Genomic DNA, 15,303 nt, shown 5'->3' on the forward strand with positions numbered 1-15,303 from the left:
ACAGATGACTGCTTCTTAAATGGACAGTTCTATGTCGTCTGCCCCAGAGTGAGCTCACCAAGCAGCCTAGTGATCCTAGCACCTGAGGGCAGAACCACCAATGTGGTCTAGAGGGAAGTCCTTCAGTAGAGAAAAAAAAAGTACATGTCTCACTTCATTTCTTACACTACAATCTTCTCCATTAGAATTCCTACAACAAATGTCACATTTCAAATTTCACATCAGTATTATGATTGGATTTACAGAACTTAAATACTGTAGCTCAGCACAGGTATCAGGCTAGTTCTGTATAGTATAAGCCTACCACAACAATGAACAATAATCAGAAAGTTAAATGCATCCCAGTGCTTCCTTCTTAATATTATCCAATGGATTATACAAATTCCACATTTTATAAAATAACCAGGTTAAAACCTGAAACTGGCAGAAGGGTTTTTTCCTATTATACTAAATTAAGTACATTGCATTGTAGACTGCAGCACCAGTTGAACTTCCTTGTTTTGTGGTTAAGCTGTTCAAAGAGCATGTCATCACAAGATGAAGAAAGCATAACCTTTATTTCATAAAACAGAATGTTAGCATCTCTCTAATAATGAATTGCTGCAGAACTGACAATAGAAAACTTTGTTCACTTTGTTTATTTTCTAAAAATTGATGCTGAGATGCAAAGTAGAATATGTGGCATTATTCTCATGCATGGGAATTTCACAATTTCCTCTTCTGTCCCCCCCCCCAAAGGTTAGGACCCTTCCAGAACAGCACTTCATGAGGAGCTGCAAAAACATGGTCCTGTGGGGCAAGTGTGTAGAAGATGGCCACTCTCTTTTCCCCCTTCTTTTAAAATCCTCTGTTCTGATCCTAAACACCAGCCTGGCTTAGCGGAGCCAGTCAGGAGCAGACAAACATTGACATCTTTCAGCCCTGAAGCAGTAGCCATTTTGGCTCCAATATAGAAGTATGCAGCAGTATCAGATTGCTAAACATCCACTACAGCATCTTTGTATGATTTCACAAGTAGCTTTTCATATAAATTCTTTTTGTGAGCAGTTCCATACTCTTCCATGTAGTAAAACATATACTGGTAGCTGTAGTATATGTAATAAAACATATACTGGAGAAAAAAGAGCACATAACAGTTGGATCATTATACATTAGTAAATCATATTTTAAATTTATATTCCTGTATCATAGTCAGAAATAAGGTGTGTGTTTTGTGGAGCCTAAATTGAAGGTGCTGTTTCAGAAGAAAAAAATACCTCTGATAAATGTTAGATTGTCAAACTGATATAATAGTTATAGTAAAAGAATATATGTTATAGTTTAGAATGCTTTAATAGGATTCTATAACAACAACTGAGCTGATTAAAATGCTAGAATGCAAGAGAAACATTTATGCCTAACAGGATGCCATGCCCTTTCCTCTGAAGGAAGGCTGAAAATCAGATGTGGTGATAATTTTGATTACTAATTCTACCAACCTGGTTCCCTCTAGTGGCTGTTCCATCAATAACTTGTAATGTTTAATTCAATAGTAGTAGTGTTGACCGAACACTATTTCAATACATTATTAGCTTTAAGTTTCTGAGTAATATGGAATTGGTATAGTACTGTACATTCTAGAACTGAGTTCAGGATATTTATCTATATGGTTCTGGTCAAACTAAAAGTGATCCTGTGGCTCAAACTACATGTAATTGGATTAGACCCATCCCTTTAACATGTGTTTGCCCTAATCATGAGTAATACGAGAATGTAATTTAAAGTGCAAATCTGTGGGAAGGGAGAGCTATACCCTACATCTCCCTACCAAGTTCCGATAGGCCAACTAGGAGAAAAAGAACTGTGGGGGAAGAATATGGATGAAAAAAGTAAAGCCTCACGAATCTATCCATAAATAACCATTTGTACATTAAATTGCACTTGTTTATACAGACTTGCATGTCTGTATTAAAAGGGACTGTGATTCAGTGGAAGAGTGGTTTCTTTGTATGCAGAAGTTCCCAGGTTCAGTCTCTGGTATCATCAGTAAAGGGAAGTAAGTGCCAGTTAGAGCAGACAGAACTAACTTTAAAAGATGATGTTCTTTTCCCCCCAATGAATTTTATTAAGGAGATTTTAAAACAAAGAGATAAAAAACCGACCAAAAAATATGAAGTGAAAGGAAGAGAGATACAGAACTAAAAAGTAAAACAAGAACAATTGGGGGGGGGGGGAATATAAAGAAGTGACTTCCAATTTTCTCCATGACAAATACAAGCAAAATTACGCTTACTCTCTTGGTACCAAAGAAATAAGTTTCTCTTTTTTTTCTAACCTCTAATCTTTTTGTCAACCTTAATCCTCAAATCAACATCTCATCAGGGATTTTTCCCCCATTTCCTGCAAAAAGTCTATAAAAGGTTTCCTTTTGTTGTTGTTGCTCAGTCACACAGTCGAGTCCGACTCTTCGCGACCCCATGGACCACATCATGCCAGGCCTTCCTGTCTTCCGCCGTCCTCTGAAGTGTGCTCAATTTCATGTTCGTTGCATCTATGACACTGTCTAACCATCTCATCTTTGCCATCCCTGTCTTCTTTGACTTTCAGTCTTTCCCAGCATCAGGGTCTTCTCCAGTGAGTGCTCCCTTCTCATTTGGTGGCCAAAGTGTTTGAGCTTCAGTTTCATTATCTGGCCTTCCAGGGGTCAGGGTTGATTTCTTTTAGGATTGACTGATTTGATCTTCTTGCAGTCCAGTTAGCAATAAATATAGATAGTGTCTTTTCTCTAATCAAAGAAGTTTAGCCATCTCTGCAAGTTCCACCATCCTCACCAACCATTCCTCTGTAGTTGGTAATGTCATACTTTCCCATCTTTGTACATATATTAGTCTCACTGCTGTTGTCATGTATAAAAACAAAGTTCTATGATTTTTTTAAGCTGTATATCCATTATTACCAAAAGAAAAGACTCTGGTGTCATTTGAAGAATACTCTTTAGAATCTTCTGAACTAAAGAGTATATTTGTGTCCAATTTCTTTTAGCTTTGTTACATGTCCACCATAAATAATTAGAAGTCCCTTCATTTTGTTCACGTTTCCAACATATTTTTGAGATATTTTAATACATTCTAGCTAATTTATCTGGTGACATATACTATCAGTACATTAGATTGGAGCTTTGCCCCCCCAGATGGAAGAAAGAGTCAGACAAAAAGGTTGGATGAAATAAGGCCACTTTTATTAACATATTAAAATAACGGCAAGGGCAAATATGAAAAAACCAGCGGTACGGCAAGGCCTGGTGTCACTTTGACCCCATCCTTAACCGTATAAAAGGCAAGACACCAGGGCCCCAGGTTGGAGTCAACTGTAAGTCGTTTGCAAACCCAGCCAAGCCAATGATTGGGATGCACCTTCAGGAGCCCTCAAACACCACCGCACAGCCAGCGCCGAGTCTCTGTCGTGGCCATCCCCAAAGGCAGTCTGCAAGCCTCATCCCCGGCCGCATGACTGCAGGGTTGATCCCACAGACCCCTCTACCCCCCCAGGGGTTATTAATTGGTGCTTACGAGCCGCTGAACTTTATTTAAACCTAATTCTGCCCTAACAAAGTGACCAACTAGCCCCAAGGCACCATCCCAAACCAATTCCTCAATCCACTTACAGCAGTGCAGGGTAGGCGAAAAAGACCCCATCTCAATAGCCAATCAGAGAAGGGGACAAAAAATTCCTACCCGGTCCTCTGTTAAACGGGGCAACCAACCTGTGCTTACACTACATACAGGGTGGGTGGGTGGGCCAAGCACGAGGCGACAGGTGAGAGGGGAGATGGGAAGAACTTGAGGCAGGGGACACCCTGCCCTGACTAGGGGCTTGGCAGCCCTGCTTGAGTCTCTGCAGGGGAAAGAGAGAATGCAATGTAGCCAGCATTGATTGAGGCAAGCCAGGATTTCAATGGTGGCCTGAGAGTGAAATCCATGGGTTGAATCCAGACTAAATGGAAGGTGCTTTCATCAGCAAAACAGAACTTTCCTGCTTCCCCATGAAATCCACTGATCACCGTGAAAAGGTGCTCTTCGGGGGAAAGGGACCCTCAAGAGTGGCATGAGAGGCGAATCTGGGGTCTGCAGCAGGATGGGGAAATTGGTGGAAATTACATCTCCCCTTCCCTTAGTGGAAAAGGTAGTCTGGATCCAACCTCTGGTTTCCCTAACTAACCAAAGTTCTCACAACCCATGTTTTCCTGTGATGTCTGAACTGAGCCACAGATAGAATTGCAAAGAGTTACAGTTTTGCTGAACATGAACTGGGTTTAAGTAATTTGCCCAAGGTCACACAAGGCATCTGTCCCAGAAAAAGAGATCAAAATTTTCTTGAATGCCAGGAACGAAGCTCGCCCTTGCTGACAAGGTCTCTTTCTCCAGCACTACGTAGAGCAGGAAATCAGAAGCTTGCGACTAAGTTAATGTAGCTGAAGCTGGCTGGTGTGTAATTTAATTACAGCATGCTTAAAAGATTATATCTATGATTAACAGAATTAACATGGATTAGCACAGACTGGTTTTAAAGCTGCTGCCAAGACTCCAGAAAGTACAGCAGCAAATGGTAACATGCCATGGAAACAGGCCATTTAGGGTTCAACAATGTCTATGGCACTGAGGAGGAGGGAGCTTCGCATCAGGGCTTCGATATCTCGCTTCAACTTTAACTCACTCATCAGTCTTCAGGACGATCCAGCAGGTCTCACTGGGCAGAGTTAAATCACCAAACCTCCATACGCTTGTTCCGGCGTGCGCTTTAAGTCCAATGCTGGGAATCAGGGCAGGACCTTCGGGGCAGAGAGTAGCCCCCCTATATCGGCTGTCGGCCGAAGGAAGGGCTCTCCAGAAGCAAGGGCTCCATGGGGAGCGCAGAAGATTGTGCCCCCTCCTATCCTCTGATTCATGGCACACATCTCTCGGAGCTGCGAGAAGACGCAGCCAACTTTAAAGCACCAAAACCCGGTTCTCAAAAGATCCATGTTCTGATTCAGTAAAAGGCAGCTTCATATGTTCAAGGCATATTTGCTGACATCTTGTGTACTTTGGCCCCAAGTAACAGAAAGTTTTTCTTTTCGTTTTTTTTTTTAAAGGAGGGAGGAGTACTGCTTAGGGCTCGGGTTCTGTGGGGTTGTTTTTGGACTTGCAGGGTTGAGGTTGATATTCCAGTTTAGACATGAATTTATTGTGTGCCTGGTCCACATGAAAAAGGGGATGCTACCATCATTAAACATTTAGTGCAAATTGTGTGATAGGTGCTGTATGTGAGTGATGATCTCTGTTATACAGCTTGCTATCCAAGTATGGAGAATGAGTAAGAGAATAACAGTAAGAATTCATTAGGAGAGGAGGCCACTATACAACTAAACAAAACACTTCTGCATGCTTTGACTCAGGCTGTGTGTTTCTTTTCTTCTAAAGTGCTGGTGTGGGTCGGACAGGCACGTTCATAGTAATAGATGCTATGATTGACATGATGCACGCAGAACAGAAGGTTGATGTTTTTGAGTTTGTAGCAAGAATCCGCAATCAGCGCCCACAAATGGTTCAAACTGATGTAAGTAAATAAATCCATCTGATATTATTATGGTTATTACTATGTTCATACCACAGTTAATTTTCCTCCTTTTTCTGATTATAAAACTATGGGTTTGTTTATTTTAGCAAATCAAAGTAGGAGATTATTAAACTGAAAACAATATATGCCAGATGCAATTATTTGAATTGTCTTTAGCGAAAAGTAATTGCAAGTTTGCTGATTAATAAATGTACTTGCTTGCTTCTTTTCAGATGCAGTATTCCTTCATTTATCAAGCCTTACTTGAATACTACCTCTATGGTGACACTGAACTAGATGTGTCCTCTTTGGAAAAGCACTTGCAGCCATCACAGAATGCAACACCAAATTTAGTCAAAATTGGTCTAGAAGAGGAGTTTAAAGTAAGCATTAAGGGTTTGCTTTTTACAAGTCTAACTAGGACTAGCACTAACAGAAAATTGTTTTTAGTTAATATGTCCTTTAAAAAACAAACAAACAAATAAAATATCTGATTTAGATTATGTGAAATGGGCCAGGCTGTTAATACATGAAATCTCAATATATGGAGTACAAAAAAACTATTCTAAAATGAGTTCAGGTTAAAGTTTTTGACTGACAGTACCTTTGTCCTTGTGTTTTTTGACTGCTGCTGAATCTGCAGTGAGCTTAATATGAACATCTTCGGGAATTTCTGCTGAGGGACATGGAGATTGCTATACTTTTAAGTGAGCATTCTTGTCTTTCCCCAGCATGCAAGTTTGTATTGATGGTCAGGGAATATGTGCCACTCTTGTATACCAACACTAACTGATATTAGTGGGGCAAAATATAGAGAACAGTACTCTGTCTCTTTCCTCTCTCTGCAGACTACACTCTGGCCACCCAAGGCACAGGAGTTGGTGGGTAAATATATGGGGCTGGAATCCAACATTTGTTAATATCTGTAGACATATAACTAGGGGAGCTAGTGCAAAGGTTGAATGGCTTGTGATTAAATGTATCAACTAGAAATCATTCAGAAGATAACCATGGAATCTAATTTGAATGCCAGCTGTTTTAAGCATTCTAAAAATATGCTGGAAGCCAGCATGGTGTAGTGATTAAGAGCAGCAGACTATAATCTGGAGAACCGGGTTTGATTCCTCACTCCTCCACATGAAGCTTGCTGGGTGAGCTTGGGCCAGTCAAAGTTCTCTCAGAATTCTCTCAACCCCACCAACCTCATAACCTGCCTGTTATGGGGAGAGACAGTGAAGGCAATTGTAAGCCACTTTGAGACTCCTTAGAGATTCAGAGCAGGGTATAAAAACCTACTCTTCATTCTTGAATCTTCATTTTTAATATGTACTTTTTGTTGCAGAAATTAACAAATGTTAGAATAATGAAGGAAAACATGAGAACCGGCAATCTGCCAGCAAATATGAAGAAAGCCAGAGTTATCCAAATTATCCCATGTAAGTTATCAATTTCCCATTTCGCAGAAACTGTGCAATAATTTCACTTATACAAATTGCCTAATTGGGCATAGTGTTATCATATATTCAACAGCAGATGGCAGTGCTAGACTGCAGTACAGATGCATTTCCTTGTAAATTTGATTCTTCAAGGCATGGTTCACACAGTATTATTGAGCGTGAAATGTTAGATATTCCAAGAAATCTAATATGTGATGGTTTTGTACTTTAGATGACTTTAACAGAGTGATTCTTTCAATGAAACGAGGTCAGGAGTATACAGACTATATCAATGCTTCCTTCATAGATGTAAGTACTTCAATGTAGATGAAATGCACCTAACATTGATTTAGAAGTCTTTTCAACAATCAACTTTGTTTAGGACTAAAAAGAAACATTGTGTGTGTGTGTGTGTGGGCCCGCGTGCGCATTTGTTCTACTATTATTGTGTGATCTGTTAAGCTTTGTTAACTAACTTCTTGTTCAAAAAATGAGTCAAATTACCATTGTAAAGAAACATGGATTACAATGTTAGCAGTGAAGCAAACCTCATTGGTGTGGGGGGAGGAATGCCTTGCATTCTTAGAAGCTGAGCTTCAGTTGGCAGGACTTCCTTTCTTTTTTCCCTGCTACTTAAAAGCAAACAGAAATGTAGATCCTCACCTAAAGTGGAGCTCATACATTGCAATCAAATAAGAAATACCCATTCCTCGACTAATAAAAAATGCACTTTGCCATAGTAAAGGCTATGCTCATTTATGGGCTCAGTAGTGAAGTTCATCTCCGTTTCAAGAACATAAGAGAAGCCATTTTGTACCTCTAGTCCAACACTGTGTCACATAATGACTAAAACCCAGGTGCCATCAGGAGGTCCACCAGTGGGGCCATAACTCCAAAAGCCCTCCCACTGTCTCTAATAGCAACTGATGGACCTCTGCTCCATGTTTATCCAATCCCTTCTTGAAGCTGTCTATGCTTGTAGCCACTAGGGATGGGCATGAACCAGCTCACAAGTCAAAATGTGGGATGAACTTGGGCCGGTTCAGAACCCCGAAACCACTGTTTGGGGAAGATGCATTCCTAGAACATTTACTGGACTTTTTGGTCGGTTCAGTTCGGCTGTTCAAGGCCAGCCATTTAAACCTAACAACTGAACGGTGCTTCAGAGGGGGAGAAGCAAAACCAAAGGATTAAATAAAGCTCCTTCCCAAGTGATCCTTTTCCCCTTTCTCCCAGCTGCAGCAAGCTGTGGCCAGAAGAAAGGGGGAAAGCAAGTCCTTTCCCAGGTGATTCCCCCCTTTCTCCCAGCCAGCTGTGGCCAGGATAAAGGTGGAGGGGAAGTCTCTTCCAGGGCAGTCCCCCCCCTTTCTCCCAGCCCCAACAAGCTACAGCCAAACAAAATGTGGAAGGGAAATCCTTTCCAGGGCAATTTCCCCCCCCCCGCGCGCGCGCTTTCTCCCAGCCCCGGCAAGCTGTGTCCAGGAGAAAAGTGGAAGGCAAGTTCTTTCCAGGGTGAACCCCACACCTGGCTTACTGCAACCGGGAGAAAGGGGTAACCAAACTTGCTGGACCTGTTGGATTTGTGTGGAGCCACCTTGGTTTGGTTTGGGATTTGGTTCATGGGCCGCCCCAAACCGAACTGCCTTTTTTAGGTTCATGCCCATCCCTAGTAGCCGCCACTACTTCCTGCAGCAATGAATTCCATGGGTTAATTACTCTTTGGGTGAAGAAATACTTCCTTTTATCAGTTCTAAGCTTATTGCTCATTAATTCCATGGCGTGTCCATGAGTTCTTGTAGTGTGAGAAAGGGAGAAAAGTATTTCTTCCTCTGCCTTTTCTATCCAATGCATAATTTTGTAAACCTCTGTCATGTCACCCCTCAATTTCAAATGTTACCCTTTTCTCTTAATCCTTAATTTCCTAGTTTTCCAATTATTTAAGCCAATTCTAGGTGAAAAAATATGGTAATGCGATTAAAGTTTCCAGTGCCTTGCTACTGCCACCTCATTTCACTTTCAGACAAAAGAATGAGTTGCAGGATTATTATTTTGTTTTTCTAAACCGAGTATCAAAATTCTTAATATTTCCTATATTATTAAATGTTCTGACTATGTTTTCCATCCTTCTCTTGTGGGTTTTTAATAATTGGATAAAACGTTGGCTCTTTTGATGTCAAAGGGAATGATGTCAGATTTCAGCTATTTACCTCTGTTTGGTTGTATCAAATGCCCGAATGGTATTCTGTGTGAGTCTTTTAGAACAAAAACAAAAAGGAGTTTTGTAGCACTGCAGAAAGACTGAGATTTTTTTAAGCATAAATTTTCTTGGGCTAGAACTCGCGTCTTCAAATCTCAGTCAGCAAAGGGAAACCCAAGGGAAGGCACTGACTGTGAATTCTGCAACTTAGGCACTCATTGAGTGAAGAAGTACATCCTTTTTTTTAACCCTGAATTAATTGCCCATCACTTCATTGGATGTCCCTGAGTTCCAGTGTAAAATAAGAGAGAGGAGCATAATTGATGATGAGAAGTTAATCTAGTGTGATTAAGAAAGCTAACATTTGTGCACTGCAATCCTGAAAAACACTTTTCCTGAGAGTGAACCCTTTAACGGGCCTAAGTAGACCTATTTAGGATTGCTTCCCTACTGTCTAAGAAAAATGCAAAGACCGCAGTGTGGGTTCTTTGTAAATAAGTTTAATTAGTACTCCTCCTTGATGACTCTGTGGGTTGATCTGAAAGTTATTTAAAGTCATTGATGGTAGCTTTAAAATACTTTTGTTTCTAAAAGTCTATTCTAATAGGTCATTTAGAATAGCTTTGAAGTAAGAATTTAAATTTTGAAGCCTCCAAGGTATCAAATAATGTTTGTGCTTCTTCTTTTTTTGTCTGAAGGGCTATCGCCAAAAGGATTACTTTATTGCAACTCAAGGACCACTTCCTCATACTGTGGAAGATTTCTGGAGAATGGTGTGGGAATGGAAATGCCACACCATTGTTATGCTTACTGAAGTTTTGGAAAGGGAACAAGTATGATCAGTTTTGGCCAAAGTTTTTGTATACTGTTTTTAATAATACTTGTTAAGTTGGCTGATGGGTAGGAAGTTTTATTAGCACATTTCAACTAAGTGTAAGTCCACAAAGATTCCCTGCTATATATTCTTCTTGCTCCAAGGCACAAGTCTATTTGGAAGCAGAGAATTATGTGACCACCACCACTGTTCCCTCTAAGCTGTGGAGTCTTGTGAGCAAAAATTCTACTTTGTGAGCTGCTGGCATTAAAGTTGTGAGCGAGCACTTTGGCTACTGCATAAGTTAGTTTGCTCTGGAGACATCCTTCCTGAGCCAGGACAAAAATGTGTGAGCCGGAGGCTAAAAAACTGTGAGCTAGCTCACACTAACTCAGCTTAGAGGGAACACTGACCACCACCACTATGGTTCTTGCTTTTAGCTGGCAGATTTCATAATTGCTCCAGCAAGTCACAAAACCTACTGGCCCAGGACAAAACAGTGCTGGCTGTGATTGTGTGCCTCCTGAATCACACCATATTGAGCACTGAGGTATGCCTGGTGTTAGCCAGAGCTTGAATGAATCTAATGTGGCATGATGTTCCTTAATGCTGAACATTCTTAGTCAGTTGCCACATCCTGTAGAAGTTACACATAATCAAGTTCCACAGAAATCAATGGGAATTAAGTGTGCTCAATTGAGAGCTCAGATGTCAATGGGGCTTAATAGTACTTAGTTTTCTCTAGATTGCACTTGATGTCTGCTGCTGCATGATGGCAAGAGGCCTGTTTGTTTGGTATTGCTTTCAACTATGCTTGGATATCACAAGGCTTCAAATACAAGTACTCATCAATGTGTGGCTACTAAAATATAAGAATAGTAAAGCATGAAATTTTAGAAGTGCTGGGGGTTCTAATTCTTACTATAATTATTTATAATGTAAAATAATTATTAGAAGAAAATGTTACCTTCCTGTTCTGTGACACTGGGAAAAATGGAGGGGGATTGGATGCTGAACATGCTCTCTTGCAGGGTTTATGGTTGTAAGTCATCCTTGGAGAAAGTGCTCCATGGTGAAGGTGGTTCACCATGCTCTCATGGCAAAACTGCTGAGCTGCTGAGGCCCTAGGGATTGAGATTCACAGACATTTCAGACTATTTCCTTGTGTTAGGATAAGATGATTCCAATGAGAGAAGAATGTCAGTTCTCCATCTGACTCTTGGCTTTGTGTATTCTCTTCAGAGTTGGGAAGGGGGCTTGCCCCATTGCTCATTGAGTCATGGCCAAATGAGATGCCCAGAAGATGGTGACAGAATATTCCCAGAAAAGCTGCCTCAGAAATTGTCCTACCCTTATGATTAGTTGTGTAGTCCACTTCTGTTTTAAGTTAAAATACAGAGGGGTTTTTTTTCTGAATGTCTTTGGCATATTTGATTTGGAAAGGAAGATATTACAAAAGAAAATCCAGGCTTGAAGTTATCCCTAGTTCAGGTTCCCACAGCCTATAGGAAGAACTAAATTTGCCAAAGGGGGTACCCAGTACTGGAAATTTACAGCAGAGAAGAAGGTTTACACATAGCGGCATTGCTACGGTTGGTGAATAAAAACATTTAACAAACAAAAGGGTAGCTTCTGCTACACTGCTAAGTAAACAGATCTGTATCTAAGTACTCTGGATATGAGAGACAGGGAGAAAGAACCAGGGCAAAGAAAAATGAAGTTTCAGGTAATATTATTAAGGAGATGGTTCTATACTTCAGGGGTGGGGCTGACAGAAGGAAAGCAAGTATAAAATAAACCACATAAAATTCATATTCTTGAGTAATTTCTTGATGAGGTTTATAATGTCATAAAGGGAACACTTTTATGTTGTGGCTATCATGTATATCAACTGAAAGTTCAGAAAGCAATGTCTGTACCTTTTCCCTCTGAGAGCCAGTCACAGTTCTCTCAGAACTCCTTCAGCTCCACCTACCTCACAGAGTGTCTGTTGTGGGAAGAGGAAGGGAAGGCAATTGTAAGCCACTCCAAGACTCCTTCAGGTAGTGAAAAGCAGGGTATAAAACCAACTCTTTCTCTTTTTCTTCTTCTCATGTTACAGGAAAAGTGTTTTCAGTATTGGCCATCAGAGGGTTCTGTTACTTATGGAGCGATTACCATAGAGATAAAGAGTGATGCGCTCACTGATGCTATCAGCATAAGAGACTTTTTAATTACACACAGTCAGGTATTGTTGATTACTTTTATATGCATTTTAGTCAAAGCTAGTTTTTTGACCTTTAGTTTAATGGTTTAAACAACGTTCCATATAATGTATTTTGGAAGTTTTGTGAAAATAACGTATGACCCTTTGTCAGCTGATGTTCGATAGCATAATTAACTATTATATGCCCACATGGAAAAGTCCATATATATAACAAGTAGCTTGGTTGGAGTCCAAAGGATAAAGGACTTCCATTCTATTCTTACATTTTTGCTTTTCTTGCTTTTTAATAATCAGGAAAAGCAGGGCAGAGTTGTCCGACAGTTTCATTTCCATGGATGGCCTGAAATTGGAATTCCTTCTGAAGGCAAAGGAATGATTGATCTCATTGCAGCTGTCCAAAAACAGCAACAGCAGACAGGAAACCATCCCATTACAGTGCACTGCAGGTAAACTATTCGTAATTGGTTTTGTCCCATGTTCATCTCTTGATATTAGGGCAAGTATTACCTACAGTGTGCCCTCACTTGGTCGTACAGAATCCTCTGTTCAGTAAACTTAATACACCTGCTTTGGTAGTGCATTTAATAGATTTCATTTGGGCAGAGTAATCCTAAACTCCAGATGTTGGCATATTGCCAGTGCAGCACTAGCATAGATAATTGATATCCTATGCCTTCTCAGCACAGAAAACAAATCCCCCAAAAGACTCAGGGTACTGAGAACAAAAGCAACTGCCTTGGAATCCATCCCACCAATTAAGTGGCATCTGAGGGGTTCAAATCTCTTCTCGCAAACATATCCTTTTCACTGATAGACCTGTAGTGAAGCATGGACAACCCAACCATATTATTCCCAAATCAATCAATCAGTGTTTATTTATGGTCCAAGACTAATGATTATTCCCAAATCTGTGCCATGACAGAATGATGTTTAATATCAGTTCCCAATATCTGAGACATACAAATGCAAGTATGAGGCTTAAATGGGGTTAATTTTTCCTCCAGTAATTGGGATACTAAGACAGGATTAAATCATGATTTGTGGGGGCTACAGTTGGTGGGATTCTGGAGTTCTGGTCTCACTGGTGGATCTGGTTTTTGGCCACTGTGTGACACAGAGTGTTGGACTGGCTGGGCCTAGGGTTGTCAGGTCCCATTGTCGCACCAGCAGGAGGATTTGGGGCGCATTCTAGGATGTCCCCAATGTGATGACATCACCTGGAAGTGCTGTCTTCATGCCAGGTGTAACGATATGAGCTTATGTTTCGTCTTCATGCCAGGGACATCGCAAAGTGACGTTCTGGTTTTTGGGCAAAACTCTGGTAAAACCTGCTTCAAACTGGCGAGTTTTGCCCTCAAACCAGAACATCACCATGCAATGACCCAGTGTGATGACATCACTTCTGGGTGATGTCATCACATTGGGGATGTTGCTGTTTGGAGTCGGGATTTTCCCCACTGGCCAGTTGGCGTGCAGTGGGCAGAAGCCCCCAAAATTGGGGAACCCAAACCGGAACCTGGGGGCTGGCGACCCTAGATGGGTCATTGGCCTGAACCAACTTGGCTTCTCTTGTGTTCTTAAAATAGTTTCATGTATTAAAAGTATCTTGCACTGGCAGTGGCTGTCTTATGAATATAATTCTGGATATATTTTATTGCACTGTATATGAATTTGTCATGAAGCAAAGAAATGTATTTGTCTTGTAGTGCTGGAGCTGGAAGAACAGGAACATTTATAGCACTCAGTAATATTCTGGAGCGAGTAAAAGCTGAGGGGCTTTTAGATGTATTTCAAGCTGTGAAGAGTTTACGGCTGCAGAGACCACATATGGTGCAAACACTGGTATGTTATTTAATGAAAAATAGTTGTCAAAATAATGGGGTACTGTTATCTCAAGTGAGAAAAAAACTTTTTCTACTCTTTTAAGGGAGTATAATGAAGCTGATTTTAGGGAAGTGTGCAATCAGTACTTTGGAATTACAATTTTCAGTGTTTGTGGCTTGCCATATCCAGGGTTTTGGGTGAGTACTAGAAAAAAAGCAGAATTCTAAACCAAGGTTATCCAAACCCCACAGCAAGAAAAAAATTAATAATTACCTGGATAAAATATACAAATTAAGCATTATTTTCTTTTCTGCATGATTTATTCTATTCCTGCTAAACTTTGGGAGTGGATAAGTGTTCTACCTTAGTTAACAATCCTGACTTGTGAGAGGCAGACTTACAAATCCAGTGTGCGGCTTAACTGGAGTGACGAGTAACAGGAGTTAGTCTTAGACATCATTCCTTCTGAATGACAGAACAGCAGTTCTGGAGAGGAGGGCTTTAACCATGCCTCTCCAGGCCTCAATCACATGCATATCTCCGCAGAACCGCTATGTGTCGTAAAGTAGGGAAACACACGTATATGGGGATGTATATGAGGCAATGAAGGGTTTTTGTAAAATGAAAATGTTACATGATTTGCCAGGTTTAGGATATATTAACTGATGGAGTTAAGTGTACTTCACTGGGATTATTCTAATTTAGAGATAATTATATCAAAGTAAGTGTAATCTGTTTTTGTTCTTTTTGCAGGAACAGTATGAATTCTGCTACAAAGTGGTACAAGATTTCATTGATATATTTTCTGATTATGCTAATTTTAAGTGAAAATTCCTGCCTTATTTTTTATTTAATCATCTGTACAGAGATTTGTAAATCTTGTTAATTTATTTATATTGATTTTTAACTCTAAATGTACATATTACCATGTTTGTTTTGTTCTGAATGTCTCAGATGTACTTAAATAGATTTTGGCCTTGATTTAAACAAATATGCGTAGAGCGCTTTCAGAAATAATCAAAACCTTCTTCTCAGCTTTTCGGTGGGGAAGAAGAAGGGCAGGGGAACTACAAAGCTGAGTGATAGAATTTCTAAGTTTTTAAAGTATGTTTTCACTCCTTTGTCAAGATGCTCAGTGGTAAGAGAAATGGCACCTTCAGCACTCATTTATGAATGTGGTTCTCCATCCAGTTGGAGGATATGTGCACAAAGCCTGTTTCCTAGAAGGTTCAGGGCATTTGACAGTGCAATC

The 15,303-nt window shown here is 40.3% G+C and overlaps 1 protein-coding gene across 1 annotated transcript in view; it reads left to right on the forward strand.

Annotated features, from left to right (window-relative positions):
- The window catches only part of PTPRE (protein tyrosine phosphatase, receptor type E), a 35,592-nt gene extending 20,710 nt beyond the window's left edge, over positions 1-14,882 (forward strand). Inside the window, exons 11-19 of the mRNA XM_015406538.1 lie at positions 5,439-5,574; positions 5,808-5,957; positions 6,917-7,010; positions 7,243-7,319; positions 9,906-10,040; positions 12,123-12,248; positions 12,522-12,673; positions 13,934-14,069; positions 14,805-14,882. Coding sequence (XP_015262024.1) covers positions 5,439-5,574; positions 5,808-5,957; positions 6,917-7,010; positions 7,243-7,319; positions 9,906-10,040; positions 12,123-12,248; positions 12,522-12,673; positions 13,934-14,069; positions 14,805-14,879 — 1,081 coding nt within the window. The 3' untranslated portion in view covers positions 14,880-14,882. The remainder of the gene's footprint in view (positions 1-5,438; positions 5,575-5,807; positions 5,958-6,916; positions 7,011-7,242; positions 7,320-9,905; positions 10,041-12,122; positions 12,249-12,521; positions 12,674-13,933; positions 14,070-14,804) is intronic.
- The last annotated feature ends 421 nt before the right edge of the window (positions 14,883-15,303 follow it).

The sequence above is a fragment of the Gekko japonicus genome, unplaced genomic scaffold (assembly GCF_001447785.1).
Source record: "Gekko japonicus isolate JY-2015 unplaced genomic scaffold, Gekko_japonicus_V1.1 scaffold23, whole genome shotgun sequence".
NCBI classification, from domain to species: Eukaryota; Metazoa; Chordata; class Lepidosauria; order Squamata; family Gekkonidae; genus Gekko; species Gekko japonicus.